The sequence below is a fragment of the Trichinella spiralis genome, assembly GCF_000181795.1.
Source record: "Trichinella spiralis strain ISS 195 chromosome Unknown Scfld1557, whole genome shotgun sequence".
Lineage (NCBI taxonomy): Eukaryota > Metazoa > Nematoda > Enoplea > Trichinellida > Trichinellidae > Trichinella > Trichinella spiralis.
Window position 1 is genome coordinate 1200626 of NW_003528496.1, and position 19430 is coordinate 1220055.

The window sequence follows — 19430 nt, forward strand, 5'->3', positions numbered from 1 at the left end:
TATGTGAAATGATGAAATTTATAAAAACGTTGAAAGCCAATCAAACAAACCAAGTAGTTGCAGTGTAAAAATTAAACAAATACAAAATGAAATACAAATTTTATGTTTAATATGCAATGTTGTTGTTGTTTTTGAATCAAAATATATTCATTTTTTTTCAACCCATTAATATTTGGAAACATTGTTACAAATGAAAAATAAATCCAATAATCCTACTTTCTTATTTTTTTATTGTTTGCTATTGATTCGATAAAAGAGAGCATCACAAGAAAATATGAACTGATGAACAATTTAACATTTCAATTCTACTTGTAAAAAAGTGCAGAATCAAAGAGGAACGGGAATGTGGGGAAGAAGGAAATACAGGGGAAAAGAGGGGGAGGGGGATAAAATAAAATTCCATACTATCTCAACCTGAACTAACCAACATAACTATTAACCTTCATCTCACAATTCTCAATGGGCCACATTTATGATAAGAATAAAAAAAAGAGAAAAAATAATGGGAAAACAATATTTATTTATTTTCAGGGCAAGGGGATTCTTCAACAGAAGAGGAAAGTAATTTTTTTTATTTCAAATAACAAAACTGCTGCCGCCGTATTTAAAAAAATTCTAAAAAAAGTAACAATAATTAATGATTCCATTAAATAAATGCTGCGACTCAGACGGTGAAGGATTAAGCATAATTAGTCGAGATGAAAGAGTCAATAAATTTCTTCCAAACCACCATATCATACAGTCAATATCAGTCAAACGATCGAATAAAAAACAAAAATGAAAAAAACAAAAATAAAAAAACTGCTTCGTAACAACAAAAACAGCAAGTTGTTTTCATTTCAAATGATATTCTAATTTTATGAACCAATTTTTCTCAACTGCTATCAGCCGTGAATAGAAAAAAAAATTTTTTTTTTTCAACGGATTAAAATATGAACAATTTTCCAAACAACTGTTCGTCGTCATCATCATCATCAATCTTTGTAAGTGTTAATAACATCAAAATTTCTACACCATCGTACGCGTACACGCATGTCGCGTTATATGAAAATAAAAAAAAATTATATTTCAAAATCAATCGAAATATGAATTTGAAAACTGTTTCCACAAATTTCACGAACTCAGATCCAATGATAAATAAAATTTCTATAATAAATAAATAAATAAACAGTCTATACCGCAGAACACAGTTCTCCAAGTTAACAACGTCAGCGTGTCAAATACAATACAAAGATGTGGATGACATTTTGAAAGAAAGAAGATGGCGCTGGGTTGATTGTGTACGCGAATATGGAATTGGAAAGAAAATTCACCGGGGAACGGAAACCGGCAGAATCAATTGAATTACATTTGCCAAAAGAGGCAACACTTTTCAATTCGTCTGTTGCCAAATCGAAACCGAACGCCCAAAACGACCAAAACCCTTCGATTCCCCAAACGGACAAGCAAAAGTACAGCTTGAGCATATTTATCCAACCAACCGAACAAACAAACAAACAAACAAACAAACAATCTGTTACAATTAATAATAATAATAATAACAACAATCTTTCTTGTACAACAATATGATTTTCCAAAATCCTGCCATCATTTGCAACAGAAGCTACATGTGATTGCTAATATCATCCTTGCTTTCTTCTTCAATCATCTATCTATCTTTATGCCTTTTATTTTATTTATCTATTCACTTATTCTCCTTAGCCTCATTCTTCACTCATATTTTATTTTTGAACTCAAATGCACATACAAATCCATCCATACATACATACATACATGAGTATAACTTGTGAACAAATCTTCAATCATTCTCAATTCTCTCATCGGCAATGAGCATTAATAATCATAATCATAAGCAGAGTATTGAATTACTTTTTAAATAAAATGTAAAAATCAGTCAAGAAAATAAAATGCATTATATCGATAGCATTCGTAGAAAAACGGGATTATTCCATCCATCATCGTTAAAGAGAGTCAGTCAATCAATTTTCCACTACTTTCTTCTTTCACATTGAACCAAAACAACACATTATCGTATTAACAAAGCTCAATTGAGTTGAAATGAAAAATAGATCATCAATTTTCATAAATGAAAAACATAAATAATGACCATAGTTCTTCTCTGCTACTAATTAAAAGAAAAAATCTTTTTTCTTTACATCCAAAAAATTTTCAACTCTATATTCATATAACATAAAACTATTATTATTATTATTAAGAAAACATAATTTTAAAAAAAGATCAGAAAAACTACATTTTCCATTTATTAATAATAATAAATGACAAATGTACCCTAATAACTGGTTCAATTATTAATTCGTTATAATTGCATACAGATATTAACAATTTCACTCTCGAGCAACACGCATTCTCTCATCATAATAATAAACAATTCGACTTATTCAGTCAATTTGCGAAAATCAATTTCACAAATTATTATTTCAACAATCACATTCAAGTTTCGAAATTCACCTCTAAAAGTAAGCATACAAATTCAAAAGTAATCAATTTACATACATACCAACGCTAACTAATAACTATTACAACACTAGTGTATATTTTTGAAAAGAACAATTAAACCATGTTGAGTGACAAAGTTTTATTTTTGTTAAAAATTCTGCAAAATGAAAATATTGTATTATTCGATAATTTTGCAAAATTATTCACACTTAAAATACGCAACAATAAAAAGCTCCATTATGAAAAAATAAAATCTGATACCTTCAATCATCCGTGCTCTAGAAAGCTTTTCATAGCAGCACTATTGAAAATGGAACGAACTGATTATAACAAATTTTATCATCCAAAGAATCTTATGAAAGAAGTACGCTTCATCACGAAAATAATGGAAGCCATACATTTTTGAGTACTTGAGAAAATGATGCTCGTCTTTGTACACAACAGTGAAAGTGGAATATTATTTCCCCATATATACATATATGATTAGTTCAATTCATTTTTCAAAAATCATTCAAGATGTACTAGATTGGTTTTGTAATATTCGTTGAAATAAAAATTTCATGAAAATAAAATGTGCAAAATTAAAAACCCCCCACCATCTACCAAAGAATAGGGAAAATTACATTAACTAATTAAAAAGACAAATAAATTGAAATTGATCAATTCTCAAATCACAGATTGTCATATCAATCAACCAACCTTTCCTTCCCCTAAACTGACTCTAAAACTACTGAAATAAGTTTAACTGAAATGCAACATAATTTTTTTACTCAGTTTTTAATCACACATTAAACCTTAAAAAACTTTTTCGCTTATTCAACAAAAACACTCTCAGGGTTGAAAAAGACTAATAACCTCTGTCCGCTGTTCTCAACTTTCACTTTCATTCATTCGAAAATACTTTTTTAAAAAAAGGAATCAATTAATGCATTTATTACTGATAAAACTACACTGAATAACACGTGTGTTTCACCAAGACATTTCCAATAATTATACATTTCCAGACAATCACTATTCACCAGTTTCAGTTATTATTACCATTTTATAAATGGAAAAAATATTCAAATGTAAAATGAAATATCTATTTGAAACCAATATCTGTAAAACAAATTACAGAAAATCAATGAAAATTGTTTCATATAAAAATAAATCAACATTTATCACAATTTAAAGTCAAACAATTTCATCCCATTGAATGAATATAAAACAAAACCTGCTTACTGTACAATTGAAATTGAACAGGGCTGTTGTTTTGCAAAATAAAAAAAATTTTTTCTTTTAATAAAGTGAAATTTAAAAAATCAGCATGACGTTCAACAATCACTGAGGAAGATGCACTTAAATGACAAATGAATTTCAAGAAAAATCAATCTTCTTCCATTCAAAACTGTCTACAAAAATGATCAATTTTCCATAATAATTTCATATCAAAAAAAAATATATATATATCAAAAAAAACTACTCAAAATTAAGATTAACATACAATATTGAGATTATGAAAAGAACACAAACTTTCACCCGATATAACTTCATCACACATACAATACTTGCAACAATTTCAAATTTGCATGCAATTTGATCGATAAAATTAATGACAATAATGAAATAATTAAAAATTTACAAAGGACGTTCATGTTTGCAATATAAATACATGAAATGCACAATTACCTTTTCATATTTGAAAGTATTCATGCATTAAGCTAATGAAGAAAGAATGGTAAAATTTTTGAATGCATTCTTTCTAAACACTATTATTTAAAACTAATTCGGCTTATTTGAGTGTGCAATTCAAAATCAACAAGTAAATTTGTAGCAAAAAAATTAAAAAAAACAATGATTTTAATCATTTTATGAGTATAAATTTGAAATTTGAATATGAATAATATACATTTGCCACTGAAATTAATCATTATTGTACAATAAAATTATTTATCCTAAATCAACAAACAATGAATATATTGCCAATGAAAAAGTAATTCGAATAAGATTTTCAAAAATTTCATAAAATCCTCAATAATCAAAATAAGACTAATAAATACAAGTAAAAAATGACAAAATTACAATATGAAAAAAATGTTTGAAGCAATGTTGTGAAAAGATGACGTGTTCAACTGAGAAATAAAAGACTTAATCAATGAAATAGTATAGGAATGACGACGACAACAAATAGTTTTCAACTTTTAAACTTATTAGAAAAGCATGAAAATAGACTAGCAAAATAAATATATAAATAAATATGAAAATTGTGTGATATATTCCAGCAGTTCGATGAAAATGACAATTAATTATTGTAATTCAATTATCAACCCAATGACAACAGCTTATTCTCAAATTCATTTTTTAATAAAATATTATTTATTGTTAGTGTTCAAGAAATATAGTGAGAGAAAATTTGGAAAATATAAATTTTGTTCTGGTCGATCAAAAATTGAAATAGGCTTTTAGTTAGTGGTTGAGCCTGTAGATGATCCGCTTCGATCATTTGGAATTTGGAAGTAATGCTTTTTACAAGCCCTATAACCTAGGCGGCTGCGACTTGTTCACCAGCGTCGGCTGTTGTGGCATCGATTAGTCGTCCACCGACGCGCCAAGTGACGGCATCTCTCATTCATTCAGTCAGCACTTCTTCCACTGGATAAATAATTTCGCAAAATTTTCAACAAGACCCAAATAATTGTGCAACTTATAGCTAATAACTGTATTTATTTATTAATTTAATACTATTTTCAACAGCTTGTCAATATTCCATTCTCCACATTCATTGCCGTGTAAATAACAAGAAAACTGATCAAAATTTTAAAACTGAAATAATCGTCTGTTTACTCGTTGTCTTGTTTTGTTACTACATGAAAAAAAATTATGTATTTTTTTTGCTTTTGTTTGTTTGTTGCTTCTGAAGGATATTTATTTGTTGGCAAGATCGATTTGCAACGGCTGACTGCCCAGACAATGGGAAACGCAAATCGGCTTGTCTTCGCCGGAAGCTTCGTCTGACACAACCAACAGCCGCGCCAACACATCAAACAATATTTCAGTTGTGTTCTTTCGTTTGGTCAACCATTGAAAATTATCCATATTATTTCAAGCAAAATGAAACGAATAAACAAACACTCGTATGAATATATATATATATATATGTTCTTGTGTTTTATGTTTAAATTTTTTTTTTCGCATTCACTCATATTTGAAGGGAAAATAAACTTGTACTACATGGTAAACAACATTTTTTTTCTCAAATCTACGCGCTGGGTGAAATTTCAAATTCGCCAAATTTGCTGCATTTGAACCAATCGTCGGCTGATTAGGCGAACCAACAACAACAACAACAGTAATTTGCCAACATGGCAAATAATGGAACTTTCACAGCAGTAGATACCGGTCTTGGTCAGTGTCAAGCTAATTGCTTCATATGCTAACGTCACATGAAATCGATGAAATCGACAAACGCTTGAATAGAAAATGAGAAAGCGGCAACGCAAAAGCGCGCGCATGTCGAACAGAGATACACGAGTCCGGCCTCTGCACTGAGCTAGTAGCAAAGAGGAAGAACGCACACCAGGAAATTCAAACAAATATCTTATCTGGTCAATAATTTACACCACTACTGCTGACTTTCTCTGCACTACTAGATTCTTTTGAACTAAACATTACCTCCAATATAAATTACTAAATTAACGCGCAATTAATCACCTCAATTCAAATAATTCAATCAAAAGTCGATGATCATCAATCGACCGACCACAAATACACATTCGCATCTACAAAACTAGAACCAAACTAAAACTCAATAACGCCCCAATTGAACAAATTTCATCAACTGAATTCAAATTAACCACTCTTAATACAGATACAACGGAATTAAATAAATAACTGCAAAAAGTTTTCACTTACATCCATCTTAAGCAGGCGACGTCCGCTTTTCTCTTTCTGCCAAACGATTCTTAAAAAAAGAAGAAATTTGACACCAACCGCTCACGATTGAGATCCAAACTGCCAGTTCGTAGTTTCTCAATTTTACTAATAAAATGCAAGCAGTCAAAGAATAATAACAAACAATAAACAACAAACCACTAAGATATTCTGTTCAAAAATGTCCGACGCTATCGTATATATGACAAGTAAGCATTATAATACAATCCTACTGTACTACTAAATTAAATTTTAGCATCCTAGTGAAAATGGCAACTTTTTTTCTTTTTCAATTTTCATTTCTGAACACTCATTAATTTATAATTCTTTTATTTATAATAAAACAAGTATAAAATGATTTTAATATTTTTTTATAAATTAATTTCAAAATTAACAACAGAAACATCTTCGAAACAATAAATTTGTTCACAAAAATTTTAATAATTTTATTTTTCTTTAAAAAGAAATAATATTAAAATTCATTAATGATTTCTCTCAATATTTTAGTCATTTTTTTTCATTTTCTGTATTTCAGATGCCTCTGTTGTTGCACAGTATTAGCAGTCGAATGTAATCCGATTTATGTTTCTAAATTAACAGCTATCATGCTTATTTTGTTAACAAAACGAATAAACAATTTATAGTTTGTAACGAATTATTTCATCAATTAACATATGTTGTTTTTCATTTATTTATTGATAAAAACATTTTCGAAAATTCAAACTGTGCAATATAATAACAACATTTAGATGAATGTGAATCAAAAGCAAAATTATCATCAATATAAGCAAGAACAAGCATCATGTAAAATTTTCATTGAAAATGACAAAATTGAAACTTTCAACTTTTTTTGATATCAATTTAAAAACTTGAATCAGATTTAAATTTAATCACAGTTCGATGCAACAACGTTTTCTACAAACAAAGATGAACTTTGCCTTTAAAAACGTTCAATTAAATTTTTCGTCATTTGTTAACAATAAGCTGCTTGCTTCTGGGTAAACAGTATGCATGGCACAGCAGCAGCTCGCATTAAAAATGTCACACAAATTTATGTATTGAAATAAAAAATTATTTTACAAAACTTTCGCTGGGAATAATAAAAAAGAAGCAGCCACATGGCAAAAAATTTCCGTTTTTTATTTTTTCATTTTCGATTTTCATACATTATCACTTTTTATTTATAATATTCAGTTGCGTAAATAAATTTAAATGGTTTAAAGCCAAACAAAAATACACTTTTAATTTAACAAAAATGCCCATAATGTTTTATGATAAATTTTTCGTGAAACGGTATCTTTGAAAAAAAATTGCATGAAATCACCCTCATCTCATACAGTAACTACATGAATAGCATTTGCCAAATATTGTATATTTTTTGAAGATATACCAGCTATTGATATACGACCATCTTTTGTCAGATAAATGGAAAATTCTTCAATCAATCGCCTAACCTATAATAAATCAGCATTCTGTTTTCAAATTGAACATAATTAAAGATCGAAATAAGCAAACCTGAGTTTCATTTAATCCAGAATAACAAAACATGCCAGTTTGCTGAACGATATGTTTCCATTGTCTCTTAGATCCATGCTTCTCCAGCAGTTCGGCAAGAGTTTTCCGGCACTTGATGATTCGACTTGTCATCACTTTCAAATCTGAGAGCCTGAATACATGAATTTTCAAAAATAAAATTGAAATTATTCAAAGTTGATATTGATAAACCATTCATTGCGAAGCACCGGATCCGTAAGAAGGAGATGAGCAATTCGAGCGCCATGAATTGGAGGATTAGAAATCATGGGACGAATTAAAATTTTCAACTGAGACAAAACTCTGCTTGCTTCTTCCTCATTTTCCGTGATAAATGTCAAAGCACCAACACGTTCGCCTAGCAAATAAAAAGTGAATTCAAATTCAATTACAAACTATATGCAAAATTTTTTTACCATATAAGCCCATATTTTTGGAAAAAGACTGTGCTAATGCCAATTTGTGACCATTTTTTAAAAAAAGCCGCACTGCAAAAGCATCTCGATCTATATCACCAGTAGCAAAACCCTGATAAGCCATGTCAAACAGTGGAAAAAGTTCTTTCTCCTAATCAAAGTTTATCAATTATTAAATTTGATTTGTTGTCATTTTGCAAATAAAAATACAAATAAAATATACCTTGACAATATTGGATATTTTTTGCCATTGTTCAGGACTCGGATCTACACCAGTAGGATTATGCGCACAAGCGTGCAACAAAACTATCGAACCACATGGCATTCGCTGATAAAATATAAAAATCAAACCCAAATGCTTAATTACTGAAAATTTTACAGATACCTTCATGTCATCCAACATCCCTGCTTCGTCAATTCCATTTGTTACTTTGTCATAATATCTATACTGTTTCATCTCCAAACCGGAATGCCTAAATAATGAAACTCGAACGCACGGTGTGACATTCATATGTGAAATATTTATTACTTAAATATATTGTTATGATTACCCCATGTTGGGGTTGACGCCCAAACTACTTTAGGACCACAATGAAACTTTTCCTAAAATCACAGTCAATTGTAAACAGTAATACAAATATGATGATTATTATCGTTCACCAAAAATGCTGCCGCTATTCGAAGAGAACCCGTTCCGGATACACCTTGCACAGTGGCATTCTAAACTCAATCCACGTTTAGCGCTTAAATTTTTTGCATACAACATTTTCAGATTTTATGACGTAGTTATATTTCATTATTGAACAAATTCCACGTTTTCTGTTACCTTCCGTTGTACGAGCACTGGATGACCATCACCAAATGCTAAATTCACGGCAGCTTCATTAAATTTTCCTATACCTGCAATACCAGCATACTCTTTATCCAAATTCTGATCAAACAGAATTTTCTCCGCCTAAATATAATAACCTTTTAATGCAATCAATAACATGCAGTTCATCTAGGGGACATCTCATCTACTAGCTTCTTAATTTTTAAAACTATACCTTTCTGACGCTAGGAAGAACATATGGCTTGCCATCGTCATCCCTGTAAGCACCTGCACCTAAATTAATTTTGTTTGGATTTGTATCTTTATTGTATGCTTCCGTTAATCCCAAAATTGCATCAGGTGGCCCCAATGGAACGTCATGAAACCAACTGCTGAAATGAAAAGATTATAACTTCGGTTCAAAATCATATTACATCTGATAATTCAATCATCAAAAAGATGCATTAGATCAAAAAGCCCTACCTAACCGATCGCTTTGTTACAATTCTGCACAATGAGCTTAGCATTATCAGCTTATGTGAGCGCAAACGTTTTCTAAAATAAAAAAAACTAAAATAACTCTGAAAAAATAAATCAATAAATTAGTCCTTAAATAATCACACTTCTAATGCAAAAACACTTGTGAAAACACTGCTAAAATCAATAAACAAATAAAAAGTATTAAAAAATACATTTATCAAAAGAATAAAAAATAACTTGCTTTTACACAAGTAGGACATGAAGAACAATAAATTTGTACTGTAAAAGCCTGTTGTTATGTAAAGTTACAGTTGCGTTTAGCATGCGAAATACAAACGAATTTACCTTTTTATAATACAATCTTATTTTCTATTAAAACAATAAATGCTTCTTAATGATGAAAATGAAGCATGAAGCACCCACTCTCATGTGCATAGACTCCACGCCTACATGTATAAAACTCAACTAACTAACATGTATAAACTGGTTCATAAATTTCATCAGTTCAAATGAACTTCTAAAATCTCCATGAACTTCAACTTAGTGCTTCCTTTTCTCGACATTAACTTTGCCTAATAATCTTACAGTAATTCATCTTCGCATATTCACAATTAAAATGAAATGCTTCTTTTTCACGTTACTGAACAGCAAAATATCAGCTTAAACAAGTAAGATTTTAACAGTCAAAATTTTCACGCTACTATTCATTAAATGAAAAAAATTACGATTAAATATAAATTTTTACATTGTCTGAATTGAGTAATGCGTAAAATAACCAAACTGAATCATGAGATACAACTGTAATTTTATCTATCTTCACATACAATAAGATTATTATTTAAGAACGTCATACCATACTGTATATAATTATTTTCAAGATTAAGAATTGCTTGGTTTTATTCCGGCAATTGAAATTTAACATTGTTGACATGAATGTTTTATTTATTACAAATATTTGAAAATTTGAAATTATCAGTTAAAAGTTATCCGTTCCCATTAACCGTTTTATTTGTAAAGGTTTGAGTAGAAGGTTCACTTCTATAAGGTTACAAAAAGATCACTTTATTGTTGCTAAAATACATTAAATGGGCATATCTGAAGCTGCATGTTTTTTATAAATACATACAATTACAATTTTAAGTGAGATAGAATTATTCAGCAAAGTTTAAGAGTATTCATTCTCATGTATTCAAAATACAGTGAAACTCCGATCATCCGTTACTCGATTATCCGAACACTTTTTTGGTCAAAGAACCTGCATTTCACTAATACTGTAACGTAACGTAACTGTAACGTGTAATGCTAATTTTTGTCCGGTATGTATACTACTAGGAAGGGAAAGTTCTTGAGTTTAGAGCAAAAGCTAGACGTGTGTAGACTTGTGGAGAGAGGTGAGTCGCTCAAGAAAATTGCTGAGTTTTGATGTGGGTCTGTCCACAGTTTCAGACTTCTGTCGCAGTCGACGTCAGCTTACTGACTTTGTGCTGCAAAATTTACAGCTACGTTGAATGATTTAATTAGGAAAGAAGGGTATGATCTTGATTTTGTGTATAACACGGATGAAACCGGCTTGACATGGAAGTGTCTGCCTAAAACATCGCTTGTCTCGATGACCAAGAAGACTGCCAGCGGCTTTAAGTCATGTAAGTGTAATGAATGATTCAAATGCTGTATTTAATGATCCCCAAGTGATTATCTTACTGTGGCCTGTCCTCTCCTCTCTAGTAGTTAGTTAATCTCAATTGTTTTGCTTGTTATAGTCTACAATATACCTAATCATCCACATTACATTCTGGTAGTAGAGCGTTCATCATGGCTGATGCCACTTCAGACAAACCCCAAATGGACAACGTTCAAGCGACTGTGTTAGTGTAACGTTTACGCTTTTAATCAACAAGCCAGTCTTTCTATTTAACGAGGCAACGTTTTTATTCAGGTAGGAATAACTATACAAAAAGATAACACACACGCGAAGGAGGTACACAAACGGCAATACTGAATTCGCTAACACGTCAACGCCAACGCACCTTTATGCAAAAAAATATCTCTACTGTAGATTATTGATGTTGAGGTTGTCGAGATCAGTAATACTATTACATTAGGCCCTAGCCTGCCTAGTTCATTCGATGATGGTGATTTCAATCGCTGGTTACTTTTTTTTGAAGTTTGTGTCGAAGCCAACGGCTGGTCAGATACTATAAAAGCGAAGAAGCTACCAACTTTCTTGAAAGGTGATGCCCTTATTATTTTCCTTTGTAATGAGCCGCTCTTTCGGGCGGGCTCGTTCGTCATCCCAACCGGGCTGTTAGCACTGTCATCGCTAGGCGACGACGGGCCAGTGTCGATCGGCCGGTTCTTCCGCGAGACCATATCCTCCGTTTGGCTTCCGCTGGCTCTGCAGCCCTTACTTCCAGGTTCGCGCTCTCCCGATAACATTGTCGCATTCAAAAGACAAGTAAAGAGCAAAGTGTTTATTAACAGTTCTGAACAAGAACTGTTACCGATCTGTCACAGCAAGATTCCAGGTGCAACAACTACACACGCTCGCTGCAACCAACGCACTACCGTAATCCTCCTTCGATCCTCAAGTATATATCCGCTTACGGTAGCTTTATCCTTCTTCCGCTTCGTCGTCAGGACCAATACAGTTGTTAGATTAGTCTGCGTCCGCTACATTTTCACCGTCCTGCCGCAGTGAAGAGTAATAACAAATTGTTGGTTGGTACTCTGAAGTCTAAACTTAATCCAAAGGCATCCTAGGTCGCGGCTTTTGACGAATTTCAAAGGGCTGCTTTTATGATTGGGGAAAGTATGCGATCTTTCGCTAACCGTTTACAGCTATTGCTGGACCACGCTTGTGTCACTGAGGAGAAGATGACTAATACAACGGTATTACTTCGCCGTTTTATTCCTGGTTTGCCCAGAATTATAGCCGACAATTAATGATTGGAGCAGAGATAACATCACTCGATGAACCTATGGACAGGGCTCAACTGTTGGCGTCTGTTGATGGCCAACTGGACACACAAACAACGACTACAACACATGAAATATCAGCCCTAATGGAGGAAATGAAACGGAAGATTGACAATTCGGCTGAACGTCTTGATCAAACTGCCATCCATAACCAAGCGCACGGCGCTGCTGTCCGACGTCAAGAAGAACCAAGAAGAAACGGAAAGCTGCTGCTACGTTGTTGGAGCTGCGGAGGAGTCGGTCATCTGGCACGGAATTGCCGTTCTGGAAGGCGCTTGAACTGGACGGGCCCAGGCGCAGCGGACCGCCGTCGTGAGCCACAAAATTGAAAGGTCCCAGTTTCAGATATTATCAATAGCCATCATCAAGTCCGCCGCATCATCGAGCCACTCAATGTAATGATCCTGCTTACAACTTACGGCGTTGTTGGCGGATACAGAGCAAGAATTTTATTCCATTCTGATTCCGCTATCAGCTTGATCTGCAAAAACCTGCTATCCCTGACTAACTGCGACAAAAACATTTCTGGTTGCGGCGTTGTTTTGTTAACGGCATCTGGTGAAGAAGTGAATCCCTGGAATTCAATAACATTACCATTACAACTTGGTTCCTTCGACGGCCGATATTATTTTGTTGTCATGGACTCTCTACTCACTGATGTCATATTAGGTGCTGACTTCATGACCAAGTATGGCATATGCATAGATTTGGGTGGACGCCTTAAAAACTGCCTTACGTCTGCCCCAGCATTGTGCGCTCCGAATTTTTCTGACTCATTCCAGCTAATCACTGAATGATTTATGATATGGTGATTTATGATTATCAGACAAAAGCCTGGATGACAGAAGATATTTTTATCCATTGGTATGATGAGATATTTATTCCTCACGTTAAGAAATACCAGAAGACAAAAAGATTAGTTATTCATAATTGACAATGCACCTTGTCATCCTAGTTGTGAAATGCTAGATCGCTAAAATGGATAGTTCAAGGTTTTGTTTTTGCCACCGAATATATCGTCGCTTATTCAGCCAATGGATCAAGTCGTTATTCATAGTTTAAAAAGCGATATAGGAAAGAACTCTTGCGACGAATTATCCTTTCAAAACCTGACGGGAGTGATCTGGCGTCATAACTGAAGAGTATAAATTTAAAAGATTGCTGCTACGTGCCTGCGCAAGTATGGGAGTCGATATCCGGAAATACATTGCGGGTATCATGGAATAAGCTTCTTGGTTACAACGAAGATTGTGTCACCCAATCAATAGACTTTGATGATGACTAGACCCCGGATTTTGCCATGGCTGTCTGCTGTTTTCTACTATGCGGCGAATTTCACAAAGATACAAGAAATCATCGGCTGTTTTGAAGAAGAAGAATTGCTGCAGTGAAAATAGTCCGTGAAATCAAGCAGAAAGAATCTTTCCGTTGTGATCTCGTATGTATTGCCTCCAATTTTGCAAATTTCGTACAAGCCATCACTTTCCTTGAGAAACGTCCTAGCGAAACACTAGTGGATATTCATAAATAATCGATATTCGAAAGTATCGATGATATTCATAAAATTCCAGGCAAAGTAAGTGAGGACATACAAAGAAAATGCGATAAACTGATTCAAGCTAACAAAGATTTTAAAGAAATACAAAGGAAAATCCAATGCACAACTTATTGGCATGAATATTGAGTTTGCGGTTTGCTTCAAATATGCACCAGTGACCTCAGCTGAGGTAGAAAGAAGTTTTTTGCAGTTAAAGTATATTCTTTCAGACAGACGACATAGCTTAACACCTGATAACTTGAAGAACATGCTCGTAATTATGTGCGACCAGACAAGATAAACCATTTCATGCAATGTATGTACCATTTCCACCATATTTAGGGAATACAAATATTTGCCTTTTTTTATAAATAAATGCCTTTTTTACTGCTTTTTTGTAATTTTATTTTGCCTTTTTGCCTGCCTATTTCAGAATTTTTTAGTGCCTAAAAATCCGGGCTCTAATGATGACATTCCAACTGTAATAGAAATGTTCCAGAAATTTAAGTTGAACGAGTAGCGGGATGAAGTTGAACAATGGCTAGACGATGATGATAACCCGTTGTTTGAAGCATTAACTGATGATGATATCCTGGAAGCAGTGGAAAAAGATGAAGATGAAGACGGCGATGAGTCTGATATGTCTGATAAGCCAAATGAGAGGCTCTGCCATTCAGAAGCGTATTCTTCCTTCAAATTTGGCTTAAAGTGGATGGAACAACAGAAAGAACTCAGCGCTGCTCAACTAATGGTAGTGAGACATATTCGCGATGTCGCTGCACAGAAGAAGCTATCTTCGTTAAAACAGAGGCTTATTGCTGATTTTATAAAATCTAACACGAAGTAAATTTGGTGCTTTTTCAATGTAGCGCTGAAAAATATAATCGACCGTATTAATAAATGTTTATGCAATTTAAGCGAGTATAAGGCAAATAACGTCGCATAATAAACAGAATGTCTACTCTTCCGCGTCTAATTGAGAATAAAAGCTATAAACGCTTCAATTGCGTACATACATTTTGAAAAATTGAAAACGTCTGATCATCCAAAAGACCCCCAAATCGGAGTGTACTGTACTTTTCAACAAAGCCAAGGAACTTTGAAAGGAAGCTAGAGTTCACAAATCACTGAAACTTGCGCACTAAATGTTCGTCATACGTTGCAATAGCAATCACAATCATAATTTGTCTTTTTAATTACTTATCTGAAAATAGGTTGTTGAACGCATTCTACCTGCGGAACAAATTCCCAACTGAAAACTTTATAAGTTGCTGTTTTTTGAAAGTTTGCTGACTAAATATGGGCTAATCAAAATGAATAGCTTTATTTATTCATGCTTTTATTACAACTGTTTTCTAAATGAAATGAAATGGCTTGCCTTACAACCAAGTGCCATCGGATATCTTTTTCACTTCAAATGCTCAGTGTTTATGCACTTTTATAATTTTACAAATTGAAAAATAATAAACAGATAAATCAAGAAAACTGCCCAGCATCATTGTAAGGCGCTATACTATATCAAATAAAATCAAAAATAAAAATAGATTTTTAATGTAAAATGTAGACAAAAAACTTCTAGCAAAATCCACACGAAATATACGCAAGTTGAGAAGAAATATCTAAATTCATACTCGGTATTTCAAGTTACAATAATCAAAAACTTTTTGATTTTATAGTTTGAATATATTTCTTTATAATACTAAACTATAAAATGTTAATAGCTGAAATACCACTGCAAAATATATTAACGTAAAATTTACAAATAAAATATAGAAAAGAGTTATTCACCAAAGTAAATGACAAATATTAAACAAGTGTTCGTCGTAATTGACAATGAATCTCTTTTTGCTCAAAGATGAACACTTTGACTAATAAGCATCTCTATTTAACTGTCAAACTGAAAAATTATATACAAAACTGAAGGAATGAACTGTATGAAAAGAAAAGCAATAAACGAAACAATTCTATATGATCAAAAATAGAATAATTTATGGCGTTTGAAGATGTGGAAAGTGTCAATGAAATTCTGGAAGACCAACTTTATATCAGATTCATGTCAATATTTTGATCTCATAATTATTTACTTTACATTTTATTTCATAATTACTTATTATTTATTGATATTGAATGTCAGCTTTCTGACGTCAGCAAAGCGTCTGACGACGGCATATTGTGATATCGAGCTGCTCAAACAGACTTATATATAATTCATGAAAACGAAACTGATTGTTGAAGTTAAATATTTGTATTTCTTTTTTTCAATATTTATAATGCTTATTTTAAGTACTGATCGCTGGCTCGGTACCAGGATCCCAACAACAGATATGATCCTTAGGAAAAGACCTGAAAAGACAATTTTTCTCGCTGCGGTCACTGCTGTCTCATTCAATGATACTAGCTTTCAGCAAATCTTAGAAGTGTGCAGGAAGCTTGTGACATTTAATTCGTACTACTTTCAGCAAAAGTTCATCAAAACAAATTATTCAAGAACAGGCTCCCTGATCAATCTAATTTACAACTTACTGTAGCCAAAGAGAATTTTCAAGTGCGAATTAAAAATTCACAAAGTACAGAAGTAAGTTTTATTTGAAACATCAAATGTATTAGTCAAAAGTATAAATTATTATTTAATTTTTAAAAATGCTACATAAATTATATAAAATAGAAAAAATAAAGAAAAAAATAAAAGCCTAAATATAATTATACCTGCTAAATAGAAATTACTGTAGTTGTTTGCATCGTTCTTTAAGTGCCTAATGTAAAATTGATTTTCATAAGTTAGTTCTCAATGGAAGTATATCCGTTGCACAGTCATCTGGAATATATTGACGAATGTATAAAATTGCTAAATGCTGAATGGCCACGGTCGAGTCATTCTCGCATTCACAGCTTGGCCAAATCGAATGACCACTTGCCAGTATCATTAGTGCTCGTGCGTACCTCTGATCAACGATTGCTTGGGCATGCTCGACTTTGTCGAATACCTGATCGACCTGAATGGTGCCTTTTGGAATCGGTTGTAATTGAAAAATCGGAACGCGGTCGGGGACTTGGCCGTCATTTGGTCAAGGAATGCGAACGCTTTGCTCAGAAAGTCGGATTTTTAACCATTTATCTAACTACTGTTGACCGGGAATCATTTTACAAGCATTGTGGTTATACAGTTTGTGATCCTGTGATTACGGTAGGCGCGAATGCTGATTTGTTTAGTGGAGAGAGAATGCGTTTGTTTTTACAACGCTTAAATAGCCAGCCAGTAAAAGTTTGTGGTAATAATGCAATTTCTGATCGAGCATGTGTTCAATCTTCTGAACTTTTACCATTTTATAAGGAAATTCCTAAAGTTCAAGGAAATAAGTGTTCTTCTGTCAGTATGAAAAAAGACCTTTTCTAAAATTAAGGACCTGTCTTGATTATTTATTTTTTCAGTTATACAAAGTAAAACCGGCATAACTTGTTCATTTAGCTGGTGAGAATAGTTGAACTAATGCAACGACGTCGAATAAAAACTGTTTCTGTGCTACCATCTTAACATAATATTTTCTGTTATTTTTGTTAGCTGTTGTTGTTTTTTACGATATTATCCTGCTTTAAAAACTTATTTATTGCGATACTTAACCGTGTAGGTAATTGATATGTTATTTTATTGTTATTGTTTAGCATATTATCACATGCATAGCCTACATTTTTGGGATCTGATGAATGAATGATTTCCAAGTTTAATATGCAGTTGTTGCGTGATTTTCACATCTCAGCTAAATTAGGTTTTGTTCTTGAAAATCCAGAAGAGCATCTTCCAAGTTATTACAATAGCTGGAACAATACAGCGGCCAATATTCGACATTTGTTGGCAGCGGGAAACGTACGATCTACGTTGGAAAATTTACCTTTGTTGGATGTGAGCTCATTGTGTAGTTCACATAGGCAACTTCGTCTTGCTCACTTGCAACTGGCAACTCTTGTTTCTGGATACATTTGGTGCGAAAGCGAGATTGGTGTCCCAAAAAAGGTTCCACGTTGTCTAGCTGTGCCTTATTCACAAGTTTCGGAAAAGCTTGGTCTGCAGATTGGCATTGCACCTCATGTCACAGTTGCATTAGCTAATTACAAGCAAAAATGTTTCTGCATTTTCAACAATAAACCTTTCATAGCGGATGATCACCAGTTACTGTATTTTAATTTTTTTGATGACGATACGAATCACTGGTTTTTTCTCGCTACCGTTGAAGTCGAAGTGGAATTTTCCAACGCACTTCCTGCTTTTTTTCACCTTGCCAAGGTATGACATATATCTATTTATCTTTCTATCTTTATTGTTTGTCAGTGTCGATTTAATGTTCATTTGAGAACTTGCTTGATTTATCGATTAAAAACATACTTTAAAAATTGCTGTCGTTTTCTCTTTCATTATTTGTTAATTTGAACATTTTTCAGGCTATCAAAGGTAAAGACGTTTCGTTACTGACGGAAGGTCTGAAAAATTTAGCGACGGCAATCCATCGCATGCATGCAAAAATGAGACGTTTGAAAGAACGTGTTGATGCAAATGAATTTTATCACAAGCTTCGACCATTTTTATCAGGAACAACAGGACCAGCTTTTCAATCTGTTGGTGGAATTATTTTAGAAGGAGTCGCGAACGACCAGCCGATGAAACTTGTCGGTGGCTCAGCAGCACAAAGCTGTGCCATACAATGTCTGGACACGTGCCTTGGTGTGCAACACAGTGCAGATGCTGGAAGCTTTTTGAAGCTCATGCGACAATTCATGTTGCCCAATCAGAGATGTTTTCTGCATTGGCTTGAAACCAAAGTCAACGTCAGATCGTTTCTTTTGTCCACTTGTGCTGTTCAGCTCGATTCTATACAAGCGTACAATGATTGTATTGGCGCCATGACCGCATTTCGTCGGGTTCATGTTGCTTTGGTGAATAGTTACATTGTTAAGCCGAGGCAAATGGAAATCATTTCTGAACCTGCACAAACTCTCGGAGATCATGGCACTGCCGGTACCACAGTGATGCCATTTTTGATCAGTCTAATACAATCCACTGAACAGTGCAAATTGAACTTACCTTTGTCTGATTAAAAGTTAACTATTATATTATTTCAGTTTCTTTACTGCTGAAGAATGAAAATTTTTTAAACGTGCAGTAATATAAGTAAACAAGCATCTTTTTAAGCATACACTGTTTTGCTTTTTAATCAACCGAGCGAGCACCAGCATAAGCATATACATAACTTAAACATGTATTATTTTCACAGAAAGACTCACTTTATAGGAGTTATTCATTCAATCCGGATAAAAATTG

At 33.1% G+C, this 19430-nt stretch overlaps 4 protein-coding genes across 4 annotated transcripts; 2 read left to right on the top strand and 2 right to left on the bottom strand.

The window, feature by feature from the left end:
- Positions 1 to 7697: 7697 nt before the first annotated feature.
- Positions 7698 to 8826, bottom strand: Tsp_04835 (aspartate aminotransferase). Its single transcript, XM_003369372.1, has 6 exons — positions 8701 to 8826; positions 8539 to 8643; positions 8316 to 8466; positions 8092 to 8257; positions 7882 to 8032; positions 7698 to 7820 (listed from the first exon to the last, which is right to left on the bottom strand). Exons 1-6 carry the CDS (start codon positions 8824 to 8826, stop codon positions 7698 to 7700), a joined length of 822 nt encoding a protein of 273 aa, XP_003369420.1.
- Positions 8827 to 10924: 2098 nt separating this feature from the next.
- On the top strand, positions 10925 to 11476 carry Tsp_04836 (putative tigger transposable element-derived protein 2). Its single transcript, XM_003369373.1, has 3 exons — positions 10925 to 10997; positions 11106 to 11249; positions 11367 to 11476. Exons 1-3 carry the CDS (start codon positions 10925 to 10927, stop codon positions 11474 to 11476), a joined length of 327 nt encoding a protein of 108 aa, XP_003369421.1.
- Positions 11477 to 11610: 134 nt separating this feature from the next.
- On the bottom strand, positions 11611 to 12042 carry Tsp_04837 (hypothetical protein). Its single transcript, XM_003369374.1, has one exon. The coding sequence runs from the start codon at positions 12040 to 12042 to the stop codon at positions 11611 to 11613; it is 432 nt and encodes a 143-aa protein (XP_003369422.1).
- A 506-nt stretch (positions 12043 to 12548) lies between these two features.
- Tsp_04838 (indoleamine 2,3-dioxygenase) lies at positions 12549 to 19207 on the top strand. Its single transcript, XM_003369375.1, has 10 exons — positions 12549 to 12894; positions 12928 to 13251; positions 14154 to 14158; positions 14220 to 14309; positions 14640 to 14962; positions 16404 to 16536; positions 16608 to 16694; positions 16902 to 17303; positions 17850 to 18398; positions 18554 to 19207. Exons 1-10 carry the CDS (start codon positions 12549 to 12551, stop codon positions 19205 to 19207), a joined length of 2913 nt encoding a protein of 970 aa, XP_003369423.1.
- The last annotated feature ends 223 nt before the right edge of the window (positions 19208 to 19430 follow it).